General features: G+C 37.8%; 1 protein-coding gene across 13 annotated transcripts in view; it reads left to right on the top strand.

The window, feature by feature from the left end:
• rbfox1 (RNA binding fox-1 homolog 1) overlaps positions 1-21,953 on the top strand; it is a 344,384-nt gene that overhangs the window by 192,621 nt on the left and 129,810 nt on the right. Inside the window, exon 1 of one of the 13 annotated variants that reach the window (XM_061885349.1) lies at positions 1,908-2,045. The exons of 10 other annotated variants lie outside the window; for them this stretch is intronic. In XM_061885349.1, coding sequence (XP_061741333.1) covers positions 2,010-2,045 — 36 coding nt within the window. In that variant the 5' untranslated portion in view covers positions 1,908-2,009. Of the gene's footprint in view, positions 1-1,907; positions 2,046-15,745; positions 15,857-21,953 lie in introns of those variants that run through there. 2 more of the 13 variants (XM_061885353.1, XM_061885352.1) reach the window with 2 other exon arrangements.

Here is a 21,953-nt window from a genome sequence, read left to right on the forward strand (position 1 = left end):
CCTGTGAAGCAGTGGAGTATATGTGTTGTCTGTCTATTTATGAATAATGCAGACGAGGAGTGATGGCTGAGTTCTTAACGTTTGCTTTCAGAGCGTGCATATCACAACATACAAGATGCCGTCATGGCGACACACAACTTTCACCGGGCTACCGCGCATGCTCGTCACTCCTGTTGCATGCTGGGTAGGGTATTTCTTTTTTCCCTGGCTCATAACATCACAATATAGTACCATTTATATGATGCGTTCAATTTATCAAAGCACCAAGCAAGCAATCGGAAAATTCCCCATCATATCAATTCCTAGATATGGTCATAATTATTTTAAGTGCACTACTCAGAATAAACACAACATTATTAATATAGCTACTACGGATAATTTGATCAAAAATTCCCTAAAACAGCCCACTACCTATAATATAGTTTTTTTAAACATAAGGTCCCTGATAAAAGATAATAGATTATATTTATTTTCCATAACAAACAGGATAACTTAAATACCCTGGTAGTGGCAATAAGCTTAAATGTCTGTATTTACATTTTTTTTGTTGATTTTCATAAAATATGCTATTTAACTGCTACTGTTTAACAATTACTGATTTAATTTGTGTTTGCACAACAAATGTTTTGGCGCTTTTGTTCATGTGGGAGAATATTCCAATAAAGGTGCACTACACACTACTTTTGAATTCATTATTGGGCTTTGCGTATACAATGCAGTTAATCGCGATTAATCGGAGAAATAGTGCGATTAACTTCGATTAAAATTTTAATCGTTGCCCAGCTCTAATATATATATATATATATATATATATATATATTTGTGTGTATATATATATATGTGTATATATATATATATATGTATGTATGTTGTGCAATTCAGAATCGATTCTCATTTTTTTTTAAATGATCGTTTTTTTTGTTTTTTTTAAATCAATCCAACAAACCAGTACACAGCAATACCATAACAATGCAATCCAATTCCAAAACCAAAACTGACCCAGCAACACTCAGAACTGCAATAAACAGTGCAATTGAGAGGAGACACAAATACGACACAGAACAAACCAAAAGTAATGAAACAAAAATGAATATTATCAACAACAGTATCAATATTAATTATAATTTCAGCATAGCAGTGATTAAAAATCCCTCATTGACATTATCATTAGACATTTATAAAAAATTAAAAAAAAGAACAATAGTGTCACAGTGGCATACACTTGCATCGCATCTCATAAGCTTGACCACACTGTGTCCAATTTTTTCACAAAGATAAAATAAGTCATATTTTTGGTTCGTTTAATAGTTAAAACAAATTTACTTTATTGCAATCAGTTGATAAAACATTGTCCTTTACAATTATAAAAGCTTTTTTTTAGCATGTCAGCAGACTGGGGTAGATCCTGCTGAAATCCTATTTGTTGAATGAATACAGAATCGTTTTGATTCGGAAAAATATCGTTTTTATATTATCGAAAAAAATCAATATGGAGTCGATATTGAATCGAATCGTGGGATACCCAAAGATTCGCAGCCCTAATATATATGTGTATATATATATATACAAGTGTGTATATATATATATATACTTGCAGTGTGTATATAAAACAGGCTACAACGGTGACCCCCATCAGTCGCATCTTTCAAGCGCTTTTATCATCTTTACACCCCCCCCCCTAAAAAAAAGAAAAATACACGTGTGTTCTTGTCTCTCATAATGATTGCAAACGATAAAGAAAAGAGCAGTTCCCCTTCAAGCGTGTAGTAATATAAGTATTAAAAAGCATAATGGTAGGGCATTTAAGTAGAAGTAGAAGCCTCCATGAGTGTGAGAACATTAAACAATTTTGAGGAATGCCGCTGTCATTCCCAGTAGCACCTCCTCCTGCTGCGCACACACACACACACACACACACACACACACACACATTGCCATACACAGAGCTCTCCATAATTGATGCTGGATGTAGACAAACACTGCAGGGCTGGACTTTATAGCACAGCTGGATGTGCATGGAAGGCAGAGAGGAGATGGTAGAGCAGGTACCTCTGAGATTACACACACTCTCTTCTCTCTCTCTCTTTCTTTATTGTCGCTCCCTTTTCTCATTGTCGGTCGCTCCATGGTGTTTGTGCTGTGACTGCAGAACGCCAGCGAGCTGTGTTCTCCTTCTTTTTTTCTCTCTCTCGGGCTGCGTGATCCAGCACGTGTGTGTTTAAGTGTGTGTCTGCAAGGCTGAGCGAGCCGAAGCCTCGATCTTACCTTTTCATCTGCGGAAAAGCATGCAGAAGCCGGCTGATTTATGCATTAAGAAAGAGGGAGCGAGAGCGGCTGCAACTGTGAAATATAACCCAGAAGTCTCCAGAGTTGCTTTCTGAGGTCTTATTTCGGTTTTAGGTTCGGAGTCACTGCTCAGTTGCTGGGCACATTGGGAGAGAAAAAATTGTAGCGCTGTTTGTTGAAGTTGCTCTTGTGATGAAGTGATCTATTCTAATCTCAAATCCATCTGTTACAGCGGGGATAGTCAACTCAATTGGGGCCACATTTCCAAAAAGCTAAAGACTCCGGGGGCCAGACTTCTTCCTTTGTTAGTAGTCATATTTTTGGTCACTCTTTAGTATGTGGAACATATTCACCATTAATTAGTTGCTTATTAACATGCAAATTAGTAACATATTGGCTGTTAATTAGTTATTAAGTACTTATTAATGCCTTATTCTGCATGGCCTTATTACACAACCAGTAAGCCATTAACTAAGAGTCTTCCCCACAACCCTAACCCTGACCCCAACTCCAACCCCAACCACGACCCCAATCTCAACCCTAACTCTATCATAATAATGGTAAATGGTAAATGGGTTATACTTGCATAGCGCTTTTCTACCTTTTTTGAGGAACTCAAAGCGCTTTGACACTATTTCCACATTCACCCATTCACACACACATTCACACACTGATGGTGGGAGCTGCCGTGCAAGGCGCTAATCAGCGCCCATCAGGAGCAAGGGTGAAGTGTCTTGCTCAAGGACACAACGGACGTGACGAGGATGGTAGAAGGTGGGGATTGAACCAGGAACCCTCAGGTTATCCCCTCAACCCAATCCTCTGCACCGTCCCATAATGTTCCCCATACTAAAGTGTTACCGTATTTTTTTCTTACCACAGAGAACATTTGGTTTTGGTCTGTTTGTTTTGTAAGAGTTACAACGCTTTTTTTAGGGAACTTGTGCAAAATGTTTAGTTCAGTGTGTGTCAACTTTTTCTGAGCCAAGGCACATTTTTTTTCCTTGAAACAACCACCAGCAGAAATCATTGAAAAATTAACCTCAGTAGCCAATTTTGACAGTAAAAAGTCGTTCTTGCTATTTTTGGATAGCTACGGAGTCCCTATAGGGACATGGATCTTTGCGAGATCTCGCAAAACTTTTTTTTCCTATGTCAGTGAACCGGAAGTAAAACAGACACAACGATGGAGTGGCGGGAGCCTATCCATCATCTGTGCTCTGTTGTGGGGCCATGATACGTCAGTTGCAACCAAGGAGGACGATTTGGAGTGGTTCTTCGTGTCCCGAGATGATGGGTAGGCTCCTCCATCGCTGTGTCTGTTTCACTTCCGGTTCACCATCGCTGTGTCTGTTCTACTTCCAGTTCACTAACACAGGAAAAAAAACTTTCGCGAGATTTCGCAAAACATTTTTTGTCCCTCCATGTCCCTTTAGGGCAGGGGCCGGGAACCTTTTAGGCTGAGAGAGCCATGAAAGTCAAATATTTTAAAATGTATTTCCGTGAGAGCCATATCATATTTTTTAACACTGAATACAACTAAATGCGTGCATTTTTTAAGTAAGACCAACATTTTTATAGTATAATAAGTCTCTAATTCTTTTTAATAACATTATTTTTTGAACAGGTGTGGTAGAAAACAAATAGATGGATTAAAATTCATAACAATTTTTTTATATTTTGAACGTTATTTTTAACATCATGATTACCAGCGGAATTATTAATTACTTATCGTGTTAAGCAATGTCAGCTAAGATTTATTTGATAGCCAGATGCAGTCATCAAAAGAGCCACATCTGGCTCTAGAGCCATAGGTTCCCTAACCCTGCTTTAGGGGCTCTGTAGATATCAATTCAAATCATAACCAAACATGCATCACTATAGCTCTCTGCTCTAAGTAGGTGTACTGTCACAACCTGTCACATCACGCCGTGACTTATTCTGAGTTTTTTGCAGTTTTCCTGTGTGTAGTGTTTTAGTACTTGTCTTGTGCTCCTATTTTGGTGGCTTTTCCTCTTTTGTTGGTATTTTCCTGCCGCAGTTTCATGTCCTCCTTGAACGCTATTCCCCGCACCTGCTTTGTTTTTTTCAATCAAGACTATTTAAGTTGTGCAGACGCTATCCTTCTTTGTGGGGACATTGTTGATTGTCGTTTCATGTACATTGTGGACGCCGTCTACTCCACCCGCTATAAGTCTTTGCTGTACTCCAGCATTCTGTTTTTGTTTACTTTGCAGCCAATTCAGTTTAAGTTTCGTTTTGCATAGCCATCCCTAAGCTTCAATGCCCATTCTTAGCAGCACTTATTGACCTTTTATTTATTTTATTGTTTAAGCAGTAGATAACTTTTTACCTACACGCTGCCTCCCGCATATTGTGATCACGACAAACCATTTTTCCCGACTTCTACAAAGCAATTAGATACCTGCTGCCATCCACTGATATGGAAGAGTATTACACGGTTACTCTGCCGAGCTCTATACCGTACATACACTCAACACCAAGTTATTTGCGGATCATAGTTACTGATTATAATCCCGCAATTTAGCCTTCTCTGTTGCGGGTCCCAAACTCTGGAACGATCTTCCTCTCCATGTGAGACAGGCCCCTTCTTTGGCTATTTTTAAGACCCTTCTTAAAACCCATTTTTATTCACTGGCTTTTAACCCAGCATGAGACTTTAAACTGTTTTTAACTTTTAACTTTTTTAAACTGTTTTTAACTGCTTTATATCTAACAAATTGTTCTTAGGGTAATTTGTATTTGCTATTTCAATGTGTTTTTAACTTCTGTTTCAAATGCTATTTTTTTTAGTCTGTCCTTTGCCTTTATTCCTTCTGGTGTACAGCCACTCTCATCCGGGTCACTGCACCACTGTAACCCAGGTGGCCCCCCTGCCTTTATCCCGTTCCGCACGGGGACGCAAACTCTGGTAGTCTGGATGAGAGGCGAGCGTGTTGCGTGGCGAGCCAAAAGCCCCGACTGGCTAAATGGAAGTCATCGGGGAGTGGAGTTTGCTAACGTGCGCATGGCCAAGCCACACTGGCTGGCCTCAGTTACACTATTTCCTCTCTACAACAGGAGTACTCTCGTGTTTTCAGGAACTTGATGCAAGCATGTAGGGCGGGGGTCAGCCACCCGCGTCTCTTTAGCGCCACCCTCGTGGCTCCATGGACTTCTTTCAGAGATGTGTGAAAATGGAAAAAGATAAATAATTTTTTTTTTTTAATGTGTATTCTGTAAAAGGACAAACATGACACAAACCTTCCTGATTGTTAGCAATCTCACTGTTTTTATTAAACATCTTTCACTGATGAGAGTATTTGGCAAGCACCGTTTTGTCCTACTAATTTCAGCGACCCTTGAACTCATCCTAGTTTGTTTACATGTACAACTTTCTCCGATCCCGCCACGGAAAGACGTGTTCTATACCACTCCTCCTTTGTCTCATTTTGTCCACCAAATGTTTTATGCTGTACGTGAATGCATATAGGTGAGCTTTGTTGATGTTATTGATTTGTGTGGAGTCCTAATCAGGCATATTTGGTTAATCCATGACTGCAAGCTAATTGATGGTAACATGCTATTTAGGCTAGCAGTATGTACTGTACTGTACTGTATATACTGCATCATTATGCCTCGTTTGTAGGTAAATTTGAGCTCATTTATTTGGCTTTACTTATGTCCTTAGCGTGTTTAATTTGTTTGCATGTCTCATGACACATCTGTATTTTATATTGGCTGCATTTTGTGCGCCATGTTGTTCCAGACCACAGAAAACGTTACCCAGCTTGCAAGATTGTAATAAATCCATTAGAAGAAGATCAGCCAGCCGTTTCCTTAAACTTGGACATACACATCTATACCTTTGGACATAAAAGCCAGTAATTTCCAGGAGTTATCTCACCCTCTGAGGAGCCTCTGATTTACTAATGGTCTTTAATGTTGTAAAAATGTGTTGTGTAAAAATTGAAATAGAACATTTCAGTCAACGAAGATATGAGTCAGCCTTTGATAGTAGGCTATGATAGCTAATATATATACTTACATCATCATCTTCATTATAACAATTATATAAGCCCTTTAATTGTTTGCAGCTCCAGACAGATTTTTTCTTTGTACTTTAAGTCCAATAATGCTCTTTCAACATTTTGGGTTGCCGACCCCTGATGTAGGGAGAGGAAGCGCAGTATGGTGTCATTCTTAGGCGGGACTTGGCCCCCGGGTCGGCAGTTAATTGGCCGTGCTTTAGCGTCATGGCTGAGTCATGGGCCTATTCAAGCCAAGGTACACCCTGGTGAGCCAATCACTGGGCAAATATAAGCAAACAAGCATGTACGCTAATAGGCTATGTCCACATGAACCCAGACATTTTTGGAAACAAATTTTTTAATGCGTCATGCCCTTTTGCCCACACTCAAGCACAACTTTTTATCCTCACACATTAAGCTTTTGGAAAAACCTCCGGCCGGGGTGAAGTTTTTCATAAACTCTGGTTTCTTTGAAACAACAAAACACAAGTAATTAAGACATCTAAGTCGTTTCCTGAGCTAAGTGGGTGTTAGGGTATACCGGTATTAGTATAGTACTGCGACACTAATGAATCATATTTGGTACTATACCGCCTCTGAGAAGTACCAGTCCACCACGCCCCCATCGTCGTCACTTCATGTCATTGCTGGTTTACGAGCAGAGGAGCATGTTCGGCAGCGCACAATCACAGAGTACTTACAAGCAGTGTGTAGAAAAGGGAGAATGGACGCGTTTTGGCTTAAAAACTAAAGATAAAGGTCAAGTTATAACACGATGTAAACAAACGCCATCGGTGGATCTAAACCTAACATCCAATACCACTATGATTACATCGATATTTTTTGGCATCACAACATCTTTCGTTGTTTAAAAATGTATATTATGTTTATAAACTCAGGAAATATGTCCCTGGACACATGAGGACTTTGAATATGACCAATGTATGATCCTGTAACGACTTGGTATCGGATTGATGCCCAAATTTGTGGTATCATCCAAAACTAATGTAAAGCCTCCAAACAACAGAAGAATACGTTTTTATTACATTTTAACAGAACTGTAGATAGAACATGTTAAAAAAAAAATCAGCAGATATTAACAGTAAATGATGAATAATTAATTTTCCACCACTTGTCCTTAATAATGTTGACAAAATAAGCGAATGATAAATCACAATATTTTACTGCATATTTCAGCAGACTAATTAGAAACCTTTGTTTGCTTACTTACAAATAAAAGACAAGGACAAACCTGCAATAAGAAACAAATGTTTAATGTACCCTAAGATTTTTGGTTAAAATAAAGCCTATAATGCAATTTTTCGTGGTTCCCTTTATTTAGAAAAGTATCGAAATAATTTTGTTACCGGTACCAAAATATTGGTATCGGGGAAACACTTATGTGTACTAATTCTAAAGAAAATGTCCACAAATTGTATATGTAATACCTCAATATATTGATGAACACAACGGCCAATCAGCTGTAGCTACTTTTTTCAGCATTTAAGTCAGTGAATGATTTATATGCAAAGACACTTCTTTTATTTTATTTTTTTTAAACTCTTTTAGTGTGAATGTCGATTTTTTTCAACATCAGAGTGGGGGAAATGTAAAATGTATATTTAAAAAAATACATTAAGTCAGGAAAAAACACAGGCTATTTCATCCCTACAAGCCTGTTTCGCAGGTTTCTCTGCTCTTCAAGGGATAAAGGCAGGGAAAACCTGCGAAATTGGCTTTTAGGAATGAAATAGCCTATGTGTTTTTTTACTGACCTAACGTATATCTATTTACCCCGGTATTGAGCACTGTATAACGGATAAAACACAGTAACCTCGACGACTATTTAAAAAAATCTACTGTCATATCGACACGGCTTAATATACACTGAACCCAACATACATGATCTTGGAATTTGAGAGTAAGCCGGAATACCGGAAGATAACCATAGAAAGAACATGAAACACACAATTTGAAACATGATCTTCAGAGTAGAAGGCTGACATGCGTGTTTGTATCCATAAGTTAACACTGATTATGATTGTTTTGTGGCTTCCAGTGAGAATAGACCGATAACACATCCTGATCTTAGAATAAAAGAACAAAAACAAACAAAACATGAGTGCATTTATGCATTCAAGTGGTTTTGGTAGACATCGTTTCTTATGCTTGGTCAGAATTCCTATTGTATTCACGTGTGTGTGGGTCGGTGGGCGGGTTGTGTGTGCAGCGCTCTGCCACGTAAAGCATATTTCAGCCCAGCAAAATGTGGTTCTTATTACACAGCAGAGCCTTCAGCCAAAAGCAGCCATCTGCATCTCTCTTTCACCCTTGTTCCCTGCAAAATATAGTAGAACTGTAAGTGCGAATTAACCCATCTCGTACTGTTCAGTGCAATTCAGTTTCAGATTATTTGGAAGATGCATACGATACAATGTAATGCGTCACACATTTCCAGTTGTTTCATTACAGCATGTACGAAAAGGAGAAGGAAGAAGCAGAGTTTATTTAATCTTAACCCTTTTTGGGACGGCGTGGCGCAGTGGAAGAGTGGCCGTGCGCAACCCGGGGGTCCCTGGTTCAATCCCCACCTAGTACCAACCTCGTCATGTCCATTGTGTCCTGAGCAAGACACTTCACCCTTGCTCCTGATTGGTGCTGATTAGCGCCTTGCATGGCAGCTCCCTCCATCAGTGTGTGAATGTGTGTGTGAATGGGTAAATGTGGAAGTAGTGTCAAAGCGCTTTGAGTACCTTGGAGGTAGAAAATCGCTATACAAGTACAACCCATTTATCAGTTATTTATTTAATACCGTAGCAATTGTATCCTATTTCCTTGTTCTCTGTAACAGAACAGTGAATAACTAAATAATAAATAAATATACCATAGTAAGCAAACAAATAATAAATATATAAATAATCTTGAGATATTAAATAAGGGTTGAAGATGTTCATCATAAAACCTGTGCTGTGTACTTTGTGAACACTTGTAGTCTGAACAGTTTCTTAAACTGAATCATATTGGTGCTTTTTTGATTTCTTTGGTTAATCCATTGCGTAATTTAGTTGATATGCTAAAGGTTTTAAGTGTTGTGCGAGTGTACAAATGTTTTAATTTAGATTTTCCTGTAAGATTATATTTCTCCTTTTTTGTTGAGAAGAATTGTCGTACATTATTGGGTAGCAGGTTATGGTTTGCTTCGTCCATCATTTTAGCTGTTTGCAAATGCACCAAATTGTTGAATTTCAAAAATTGTGATTCATTAAATTAATATGTTCTCTATATCCAACATTATGTATTATTCTAATTGATCTTTTTTGCAACACGGTTAGTGAATGAAGCGCACATTTGTAGTTATTTCCCCATATTTCTACACAATAACTCAGATATGGTAACACCAGCGAGCAGTAGAGAATATGAAGTGATTTTTGGTCTAGAACATGTTTTGCTTTGTTCATTATTGACGTGTTTCTTGCTACTTTACGTTGTATATTTTTTTTACATGATATTTACAATTCATTTTATCATCTATTACACCCAAAAAAAAAATGTATTTTACCCTTTCAATGTCTACTCCGTCTATTTGTAATTAGTTGACTTTCTCTTCTTCTGTAATCAAATCAAATCAAGTTTTATTTATAAAGTGCTTTTCATACATAAAAAAATGCAACGCAAAGTGCTTTACAAAGTTAAAAACAATACCCTGGTGACCCCATATCCCCTATTATCACAAAGGTACGCAGGGACATAGATACCAAACACAAACACACACAAAACATACACACATATGCAACTATACGGACTGAGTACAGAGGAGACATATGAGTAAACACTATCACAGGAGCCATTTGCATCAGGAGGTCATCAGACAATGGCCACCAGGACGCTGATACAAAAGCACCCCCAGAAGCACGGCCGATAACCCCTGAGGCAGATGGCTCATCTGAGGAACGTTGGAAAATAAAAATAATAAAACTTGTAAAGTAGTAAGAACCATGAGTAAAACATATGAAGATTAATATAAAAAATACAAAATAAAATATATATATATATACATATATACACACTTTGGGAAGACTATCTCTCCCGGCTGGCCTGGGAACGCCTCGGGTTCCCCCGGGAGGAGCTGGACGAAGTGGCTGGGGAGAGGAAAGTCTGGGCTTCCCTGCTTAGGCTGCTGCCCCCGTGACCCGACCTTGGGTAAGCAGAAGAAGATGGATGGATATATATATATATATATATATATATATATATACATATACATATATACAGTATATATATATATATATACAGTAAAAAATAAATAAATATAACTAATAAAATATTTAAAAACTAATAGTATAAAAAGTAAAATACAAATGACTTCAATAAAATAATTAATATCAGGTAAAAGCCAAATAAAAAAAAAAGTGGGTCTTAAGCCTGCTCTTAAAAACATGAACGTTCTCCGAAGCCGCAGCAAGTAAGCACTTGTGTGCTCATGTTCATTAATTTGGTGTTCCAAATAATTATTGTCATTAATGGATCATTGAACCTGAACCAAAATGAGCTTTAAATCTAATCTGCAGTCAAAGACAATTATGAATTGTGCTTATTAAGTAGTGGTTTTTCATGCCCTTTGTTTAGTAGAACGCCTTGTCTGTCGTTGTTTGATTGCTTGTTAGAAATTGCCAAGGAGTTAGTGTATGTGCCCGTGTAGGAGCTAAGGTTGCCCATCCCATATTTACAATGCACTAAAGATGTTCCTTTACAGAGCACATTTTGAGACATGATGATGACAGGGCGTGGTGAGCCTGATCTACTGCGCTTATTAAAGAAATGCAAAGGTGATGTATTAGGCGGGTGCTGGTGTGCAGAATATATGACGGCAATCAGAACGCCCGTAATTACTGAGAGGAGGTGATGCAAATATAATCACTTAGCAAGTACAATGTGATTCATCAAACCTAAAACTGTTCTGCGGCCGCAGCTTTACAGCTAAAATCTCTGGAATATGAGCGTATACTGGCACAGTTGCACGTAAATAGCCTTTCTTTTGAAAAAAAGAGGTGATGGCTGCAATATAATGATCAGAATAGATACTTCCGGGATCATGTCGACAATAAATATATTAGACATGGAGTATCATTCATCCAGTATTTCCATCTTTCAGCTGATGTATTTGATTGTTTCTTCTCTTTTTAACGTTTTTAATTCTATTTTATTGTTGGATTTTAGTGTGGATTCTTTTTTTTTTTTAATTTTTATGCTGATATAACACCATGGCGACCATAGAGGAGTACAAAAAATGCCACCTGACAAGAGTACCACCTCACGCTGTTGTCAATTATAGCCCTACCGAAATTAGATTTTCTATTTTAAACGGGGATAGCAGGTCCATTATATGTGTCATACTTGATCATTTCGCGATATTGCCATATTTTTACTGAAAGGATTTAGTAGAGAACGTCGACGATAAAGTTTGCATCTTTTGGTCCCTATAAAAAAGCCTTGCCTTTATCGGAAGTAGCAGACGATGTGCTCGTGACGTCACGGGTTGTAGGGCTCCTCACATCCTCACATTGTTTACAATCATAGCCAGCAGCAGCTAGAGCGATTCGGACCGAGAAAGCGACAATTTCCCCATTAATTTGAGCGAGGATGAAAGATTCGTAGATGAGGAAATTCAGAGTGAAGGACTAGAAAAAAAAAAGGGCGATTGTAGTGGGAGCGATTCAGATGTTATTAGACACATTTACTAGGATAATTCTGGAAAATCTCTTATCTGCCTATTGTGGGAAGTCACGTCAGCTGCAGCAGGACAGAAGCTCCGCTGACGTCTCCCGTAAGAGGCGACTTATTACCACAATTTTCTCACTGAAAACTGCCGGTTGACATGTAATCGGGATCTATGTTTGCTTGACCGCTCTGATCCATAGCAAAGCTTCATCTTCGGGAATTTTAAACAAGGAAACACCGGCTTTGTTTTTGTGGCTAAAGCTAAAGCTTCCCACCTCCATCTTTTTACTTTGACTTCTCCATTATTAATTGAACACATTGCAAAAGATTCAGCAACACAGATGTCCAGAATACTGTGTAATTATGCGTTTAAAGCAGACTACTTATAGCTGGGATCGGGCTGGAAAATAATGTCCGCTACAACCGGTGACGTCAAACGCATGCATCATCATTCGCGTCATCATACCGCGACGTTTTCAACACAACACTTCGCAGGAAATTTAAAATTGCAATTTAATAAACTAAAAAGGCCGTATTGGCATGTGTTGCAATTTTAATATTTCATCATTGATGTATAAACTATCAGACTGCGTGGTCGGTAGTAGTGAGTTTCAGTAGGCCTTTAATTTGACTCAACACGGGGAACCTTTCCTGGCCTCGACACGGAAAGGATTGAAATATTGTTGTCTCTATTGTCTAACGTCTCTATTTATTTATTTATATAATAGATAAATAACGCGTTCATTTTTTTTTCATGCAGTCAGGGCGTGTGGCCTTCTGGATGCAGGTGTGACAGGATGTAAATTTAGTTACTAGAAGAATACAGTGATTGTAAGTAGCAGAGTAAGCGCTTGAGTTGTATTCCTTTGTCATTTTTTATTCGCAACTTTAAAATGTGTATTGTTAATGGCAACAGTAAGTAGCCTGACCATATTCTGAAATCTCAAAAAGAGGACACATGCGTGCCAAGGCGGGCAGCATGCCATGGCCGGGACTAGGTGAAATTATGCCATTTAGAGTTGAATTTGCTTTATAAATAATATATTTATTTAAGTAAAGCATTTTTTCTCCTCTGTTGACAGCAGTGTTGGCGCTAGGAATTTTCAAAATGGGGTCCCACAGTAAATTTTTGGGGTCCCACTTCTTCGTAAGCGTTTTGAAAACAAATTATAAACGTATGCATTGTCGTGTTATTTCTCACATTTTATACTGTGTTTTGGAAAAAGGTTGTCATAAACGTTACTTAATTCATTAAAATAAATCATATAAAAAGAAGAAAAATGTGTATGGATATGTAAATGTATTACGTTATAAACATTCATTCACTTTCTTCTTTCTGTCACGACTTGGAATATGACTTGGATTATGGGATACATTGTTTCCTCGATGTAAAGGGAAATTGGCATGAGCTAGACGTGAATGTAAGTACATTTTAATTTATTACTAACACACACAAACTAATACAAAAGGCAAACCAAAGGCGCGCACAATGGCGGAGAACAAACTTGACTAGAAAACAAAAGACTACCACAAAGGCTATTAACTTTAAACATGAAACAAAACACTTGCACTGTGGCAAAAAGAAAACCAAAAACTTACTGTGACATGAGCATGAGGAAAACAGCTTGGCTTGGCATGAATGGAGTTGTGTAATATGAAGTTGCCAGGCTGACTACCTGGTAACAGTGGCTTAAATAATAGCTATGATAATTATTAACCGGTGTGAGAACTGAGGAAAGGGGCGTGACTTGAAGACAAGGTGGAAACTAATGAGTTGCTATGGAAATAAGAAAAACTAGGAAGTGTAGGAACAAGAAATGAATGTCCAAACAACCAAACCGAACATGACTAAAACTAAACATGAACTCTATGGGCGTGACACTTTCCTTCATGGATCTAAACTTTACCGCTGCTGGTAGTTTTTTCTGTGTTTTAATTTAATAAGTTTTAGGTGTATTTATTTCAGTATAAAAGTGTAAAATGTGTTTTGCTTCGGTCATGAAATGATGATAATGGTGTGCCAGGGCATACATACATTTTATATTTAACGCTTAAATCTCTGGAGTCTACATCAACTTCAGATCTATTCCTCATTTCAAAATCTTTTATATATTTTTTTATGTTGTTTTTTTGTTTGTTTGTTTTACGCCCTTTTTTGTCAAACAAAACAGTTTTTTTCATGGCAAAACACACAAAATATGCAAAATCTTCCACCAAAATTATTTTTCAAAGTGGAATATTTGATGTGACGTAATCGGGGTTGAGGTGTGTGTGTGGGGGGGGCTGTATATTTTAGCGTCCCGGAAGAGTAAGTGCTGCAAATTATTCTGGGTAGTTGTTCTTTTGTGTTCATGTTGTGTTAGGGTGCGGATGTTCTCCCGAAATGTGTTTGTCATTCTTGTTTGGTGTGGATTCACAGGGTGGCGCACATTTGTAACAGTGTTTGTTTTTTTATACGGCCACCCTCAGTGTGACCTGTATGGCTGTTGAACAAGTATGCCTATCTTGCTCTCTCTCTCTCTCTCTGCCCCTCCCTCACTAATTCTGCTGCGTGCGCACACCTTCACAATTTTTTTTTTTTTTCAACCCCTTCTTAACCCTGGACGTCCATTGAAAATACACGCAACCCTGACTCAAACTGCCGAACATTTGAGGCATTTAAGAAGCCCCGCCCCGGACAGGCCCGTAAAAGAAGACGTATGGTCAGTCTACAGCAGGGGTCGGGAACCTTTTTGCCTGGGAGAGTCAATAAAGCCAAATATTTTAAAATGTATTTCCGTGAGAGCCATATAATATTTTTTAGACCAACATTTTTAAAGTATAATTGGTCTCTAATTCTTTTTAATAAGATGTTTAATCTGAAGCTAACCAATAATAAATAAATATAACTATTCTTATCATTAATGCGACTTCTTGAATAGGTGTGGTAGAAATCGTTTGGATGGATTAAAATGCATGACAATGTTTTATATTTTGAATGTTATTTTTAGCACTGTGATTGTGTTAGAATAAATATGTATATATTATCACACAACTTTTATGTTTAAGGGCCGTTGCTACAATTATTGTCAATTGTGCTGAAGTGGTATTTTTCTTTGTCTGTGCAAAGATGGCAATCCAAAAGATTGCAAGCCTGTCTGGTATCAGTGTCTGTGTCCAGGAATGGCCTGCTGGCGCAGACAGAGCAGAGACAAGGCAATATCACCAGCATCAACACATTTGCATGTTTTGTATAATCATATATTGTGTCTAACTAGAGTTGTCAAGATTACCCCTTTCCCTCAGCGACAGCTTCAGTGATGTAAAAAGGACCTCCCGAATAAATAGAGGAAGCACACGGGCTGGACTTTTAGAATGTAATTTGGATCTGTAACTAGGATAAAGCTGATTGAGCCAAATTGAACTCTGTCTCTGCACGATTCCTTGCTTCTCGTCTGTTTAATAGATGTCATCAGTGTTTGAACCTGACAGATTACCAGCTGATATATGCATTTCTTATTGTGTTAAGCAATGTCAGCTAAGATTTATCTGAGGGCCAGATGCAGTCATCAAAAGAGCCACATTTGGCTCGAGAGCCATAGGTTCCATACCCCTGGTCTGCAGTAAAGCACCGTTATTTGTATTATATGGAGCCAATGTTATTGTAATGCCAGCATTAATAAGAGCCATTGTAGTACTGAGCGGCTCCAGCAGGGAGCGTGTTGTGCTGGGAGCTATACTAGAGTACTCCTGACTTCCTCCTTGCAGTCATTAATTATCAGACGTGAGTAGAACCAAGTTGTGCCATCATATCTGTCTAACTAAAACATCTCCCTTCTCAGGTACACGTGTCTTTATGTCAATAGTTTTGACCCCCGAATGTATCTTTGTAGTGTTTAACCATGTTTGAAAAAGTATATTTTTATGATATGTGTCTTTTCAGTCGACAAGGCTTTAATGCTAATGCTAAAGCTAATTGCACTGCCGATGTCAGGCGGATGCTAACTGCATCAACAGTGTTAGATATATAGAAAGGTACTGTGCGTAGTTAATTATTAATCTGTGTATATTTCTGCTGAAGTGTGTATTTACTACAGTTTCTGGGACTAATTCAATATAATTTGTTTAATGTTAAGGAATGATAAGTGACTTGCTACTCAAACAATATAGGCTTACTGTATTGGGTGAACCTTTGTATTTACTTGAGACATCTGCAAATCCTGTTACAGTAAGGCAGGGGTCGGGAACATTTTTGGCTGAGAGAGCCATGAAAGCCAAATATTTTAAAGCCTTATTTCCGTGAGAGCCATATTATATTTTGGTAATACTTTGATATAGGGAACATATTCACCATTAATCAGTTGCTTATTAACATGCAAATTTGTAACATATTGGCTCTTAATTAGTCATTTTTAAGTACTTATTAATGCCTTTTTCTGCATGGCCTTATTTTACAAGCAGTAAGCCATTAACTAAGAGGCTTCCCTCAATAACCTCAGAATTATTGCTTATTAGTAACCCTAACCTTTATATGGTCCCCCAGTTTCCAAATAACTCTTAACTAAGTCTTTGTTACTTAGAATATGTTCCCCATACTAAAGTGTTACCAATAATTTTTAACACTGAATACAATTAAATGTGCGCATTTTTAAGTTGGACTAACAATTTTAGAGTATAATAAGTCTCTTATTCTTTTTAACAACATTGTTATTCTGAAGCTAACAAATAATAAATAAAATACTTCTTACCATAAATGCAACTTCTTGGATTGATGGAATAAAATGCATGAGAATGTTTTTAATTTTGAACGTTATTTTTTAACCCTGTGATTACCAGCGGAATCATTAATTACTTAACGTGTTAAGCAATGTCAGTTAAGATTTATCAGAGAGCCAGATGCAGTCATCAAAAGAGCCGCATCTGGCTCTAGAGCCGCAGGTTCCCTACCCCTGCAGTAAGGTAAAGTCTATTGGTGCAAAGAACAGGAAAACCTACTCGATTATTTGAATGTAAAATTTGTATGATAATACCGGAGTGCATTTTTATGTTTGTTGCAATACTGCAGGGGTAGGGAACCTATGGCTCTAGAGCCAGATGTGGCTCTTTTGATGACTGCATCTGGCTCTCGGATAAATCTGAGCTGACATTGCTTAACACGATAAATAATGAATAATTCCACTTGTAATCACAGTGTTAAAAATAACGTTCAAAATATAAAATATTGTCATGCATTTTTATGTTCAAGAAGTTGGTAAGAAGTCATTTATTTATTATTGGTTAGTGTGGGGCTTGCCCTCCAGAGGGTTCTTCAGACCATCAAGCACTGACATGAGAGCCAGTTTCAGGGTTACAATATTGTTTTATTTTTCAATAAGTCTCTCAGTTGCTTTCCAGCAATTGTCTTTTGCTCTTTCGTTATCGCTTGCGCTCTGGTTTCTAGCCCCAAGCCCGTCTCTCCTCCTGGCTGCTGCTTATAACATAGCGACAGGTGATCAGATAAAAAGGCCCAGGTGGGCCTTCTACGCACCTGTCGCTGAATTCGAGGCCTGTCCTGGCAACACCCTGCTTTGCTGCAGGCTCGCAGGCCACGCCCCCTCCACAGTTAGCTTCAGAATAACAATGTTAATACAAAGAATAAGAGACCTCTCTAGAAATGTTGGTCTTTCTTAAAAATACACGCGTTTTGTTGTGTTCAGTGTTAAAAAAAATATTATATGGCTCTTACGGAAATACATTTTAAAATATTTGGCTTCTTGGCTTTCTCAGCCACAAAGGTTCCCGACCCCTGCAATACTGTGTACTTGTACATGTTTGGTGTTTGATTTGTGGCAGTCATTACAGACCGGAGCAGAACGAAGTTGTGTCCTCGTATCTGTATAACTAAAAAATCTCCCTTCTCAGGGCGATTACACAAGTATAAAAACAATGCAAATAAAAAATGTTTAAAGTCCAGATATATAATTATATAATACACACACACACATACAGTGTATATATATATATATATTTATGAGTATATATATATATATATACTATATATATATATATATATATATATATATATATATACGTATGTATGTATATGTTTGTGTGTGTATATATATATATATGTATATATATATATACACACATTTTTATACACACACATTATATACATATATATATTATATATATATATACATACACATTTTTACACGTATATATATACTGTATATACACACACACATCTATATATATATACTAGGGGTGTAACGGTACGAGTATTTGTATTGGACCGTTTCGGTACGTGGGTTTCGGTTCGGTTCAGTTCGGTTCGGAGGTGTACCGAACGAGTTCCACACGGACATATTAAGTAGCGCACTGCACGTTGTGTAAACAATGCACACCGAGGCACCATGAATTGATTTACGTGGATACAGACTTAAACAAGTTGAAAAACTTACTCAGGTGTTACCATTTAGTGGTCAATTGTACTGTGCAATCTACTGATAAAAGTTTCAATCAATCAAAAAAAAAAAAAAAAAAAGACACGGCATTTCTAGCATCAACCTGGCTACGATAGACTGACCATACCTCCTCTTTTCACCGGATATGTCCTCTTGCGGGGCTGTCCAGGTGGAGTTTCTTAAATGCCTCAAATGTCCGGAATTTTAAGTTAGGGTTGCGTGTATTTTCAATGTACGTCCAGAGTTAAGAAGGGGTTGAAAACAAAACAAAAAATTGTGTGCGCAGCAACATTCGTGAGGGCGGGGCAGAGACAGAGAGAGCAAGAGAGTTATGATAAACGCGCATGCGTCGCCAGACTCTGCTTTTTACCCATAGATTTGTCAGATTTTATTTTTTATTATCTCTAACGGGTGTCAAAAGTGTGCCCCGGAGGCCATTTGCGGCCCACAGCTAATGTTTTAAAGGCCCATGGCACATTCTAAAAATACTATTAAAATAAACAAAAGTGAAATAAAAAAGCTTAAAGGCTCAATATAATTTTAAAAAAAGTTGCAACGTTGACTAATAAAACAAAGCTGTTTTTTTTTTCTTTCAAACTGTCATTGCTCAAAACATAATATTGAATCATAATCAATGTTATTATGAATTATTGACCTATCCAAGTTTCCCATTACTTCACATCAAATATTCCACTAAGAAAAATATCTCTGGTGGAAGATTTAGCAATTTTTTTAAATAAATAACCAAAAGATGTATATTTTGTTTTCTTACTGTACCGAAAATTAACCGAACCGTGACCTCTGAACCGAGGTACGTACCGAACCGAAATTTGTGTGTACCGTTACACCTCTGATATATACACACACACACAAACACTAACAAAACAACTGAAACAAGTTGCGAAATGTATTTTTTTTGTTGTTGTTGTGGTTCATTCCAGCGCACCATCCCAGTTACTGCTGGTATTGTGAAAAAAAAAAAACATCGGTCATGCGGTTTTCCAGCACTTTGGGCTTTCTAAAAATAGGTATAGTTGTCTAAATTGCAATTAAATACTGCAGAAAGAGTGCTAAACGTTTTAGATGTGTGCGCTGCATGTCATACAAAATGTAAAACTCCACAGGTTGATAACATGAATGTGGTGGGAATTTAGTGTAGCAGGTACTGTATAGTCCGGGGGTCAGAAACCTGCGGCTCTTTAGCACCGCCCTCGTTGCTCCCTGGAGCATTTTCAAAAAAAGGATTGAAAATGGAAAAAGTTGGGCGAAAAATAATTTTACTGTTTTATTATTTTTTTTGTTTGAGGACAAACATGACACAAACCTTCCCAATTCTTAGAAAGCTCACTGTTTAATATATTTGTGTGTGTGCTTCACTGATGACAGTATTTGGTGAACATTGTTTTGTCCTAATAATTTTGGCGGTTCTCGAAATCACCATAGTGTGAACTGTGACACAACAGTTTGTTTACATATAAAATCTTCCATTTTTTCTTTGTCTCATTTTGTCCACCAAAGGTTTTATGCTGTGTGTGAATGCACAAAGATGAGCTTTGTTGATACTATTGACTTGTTGGAATGCTAATCAGGAATATTTGGTCAGTGCATGACTGCAAGCTAATCGATGCTAACATGCTATTTAGGCTAGCTGTATGTACATATTGCATCATTATGCCTCATTTGTAGGTATATTTGCGCAAATTTAATATCCTTCACTTTTATCCTATTTGTATATCATTTAATTTTGCATGTCTCATGACGCATTATTTGTATGTAATATTGGCGGCATTTCAGATAGTTGTTTGTGTGCCATGTTGTTCCAGACCACAGCAAACATTACCTAGCTTGCCATTGTAATAAATATTTCAAAAGAAGACGGCCTGCCGTTTCCTTTAACTTGGACACACACATCTATACTATTAAAAGCCAGTAATTTCTAGGAGTTATCTCACCTTCTAAGTAGCCTCTGATTTACTATTGGTTTCTAATGGTGTAAAAATGTGTAGATTAAAAATATTGCTTTTCAACATTTCTGTCAACGAAGATTTGCTTCATCCTGCGACACAAAGTAATTTTAATAGTAGGCTATTATAGCTAAAATAGACACTTACTTCATGTGTTGCCTTCATTATAAGAACTATATAAGGCTTTTCATATTTTGCGGCTCCAGACGGATTTTTCATTTTAATTTTTGGTCCAATATGGCTCTTTCAACGTTTTGGGTTGGCAACCCCTGGTATAGTCCAAGCAAAACCCTTTAAAACAGAGCGATCTGCGCCAATTTTGCACCTTATCAATTGTACACGCTTTAGTACATCACTCACAAAACACAATTTTATAGTTTTCTCACTCTCCCTAGCACTTATTTGGATCCTAGTAGAACAGGCCCTGCGTGTTAACAGTTCCTCTCCTCTTGTCAAAGAGTGGTATAGTGGGACTCTTTGGCCAGGGGCGGCTGGGTAATGGGCCCCACTGCTCCAGCTGGTGAATGATGTGACAGGCTAATGGCATGTTTGCACCAAAAGGAGCAGCTCATTTGCATTCTCCATAGGATAGCTTGGGAACAGTGAAGCCTGAGCTGTCGAGTATTTCTATGTGGGTGTGTAGGTGACCTGATGGGTAATACAGTGTCATTGTAGACTCAAACAAGAGTTTCACGACATGGCATCACTGTAGCTACTTAGTTTAAACTTTTTTTTTTTTTTTTAAGTTTCATCCCCACCTTACTATTACCAAACATCGGGTGTCCAAATGTGGTAAGATATGGATTGCTTATTGTAGCACCTTAAGGCAGGGTTTTTTAACCACTGTGCCATGACCGTGAGATACAGCCTGGTGTGCCGTGGGAGATGATCTAATTTCAACTATTTGGGTTAAAAATATTTTTTGCAAACCAAATAACAAAAAAAGAGAAAAAGCCACCAAAATAGGAACGCAAGATAAGAACTAAAACACCACACACAGGAAAACGACAAAAAACTCCAAATAAGTCACGGCGTGATGTGACAGGTCGTGACAGTACACAAGAGCTATAGTGATGCATGTTGGTAGGACTGGGCGATATGGCCTTTTTTTAATATTGCAATATTTTTAGGCCACATCGTGATATACGATATATATGTCGGTATTTTGCCTTAGCTTTGAATAAACACTTACTACTTATAATCACAGCAGTATGATGATTCCGATCCGTTGTGGTGAAGAAGGAGCTGAGCTAGAAAAAAAAGAAAATGAAAAAGCGACTGCTCCAGGCGGCGTTTCAGATGTAATTAGACACATTAACTAGGATAATTCTGGAAGATCCCTTATCTGCTTATTGTTTTAATAGTGTTTTAGTGAGATTGTAAAGTCATACCTGAAAGTTGGATGGGTGCGGTGAATGCAAGTGTCTCTGAGAGAAGCCGAGGAGCCAAGATCACAGCTGCCTTTTTGAGCTGCAGGAGGAGGTCATATAATCCGCTGAAGTCTCCGGTAAGAGCCGACTTAATATCAC

The sequence above is a fragment of the Nerophis ophidion genome, linkage group LG23, assembly GCF_033978795.1.
Source record: "Nerophis ophidion isolate RoL-2023_Sa linkage group LG23, RoL_Noph_v1.0, whole genome shotgun sequence".
NCBI lineage: Eukaryota > Metazoa > Chordata > Actinopteri > Syngnathiformes > Syngnathidae > Nerophis > Nerophis ophidion.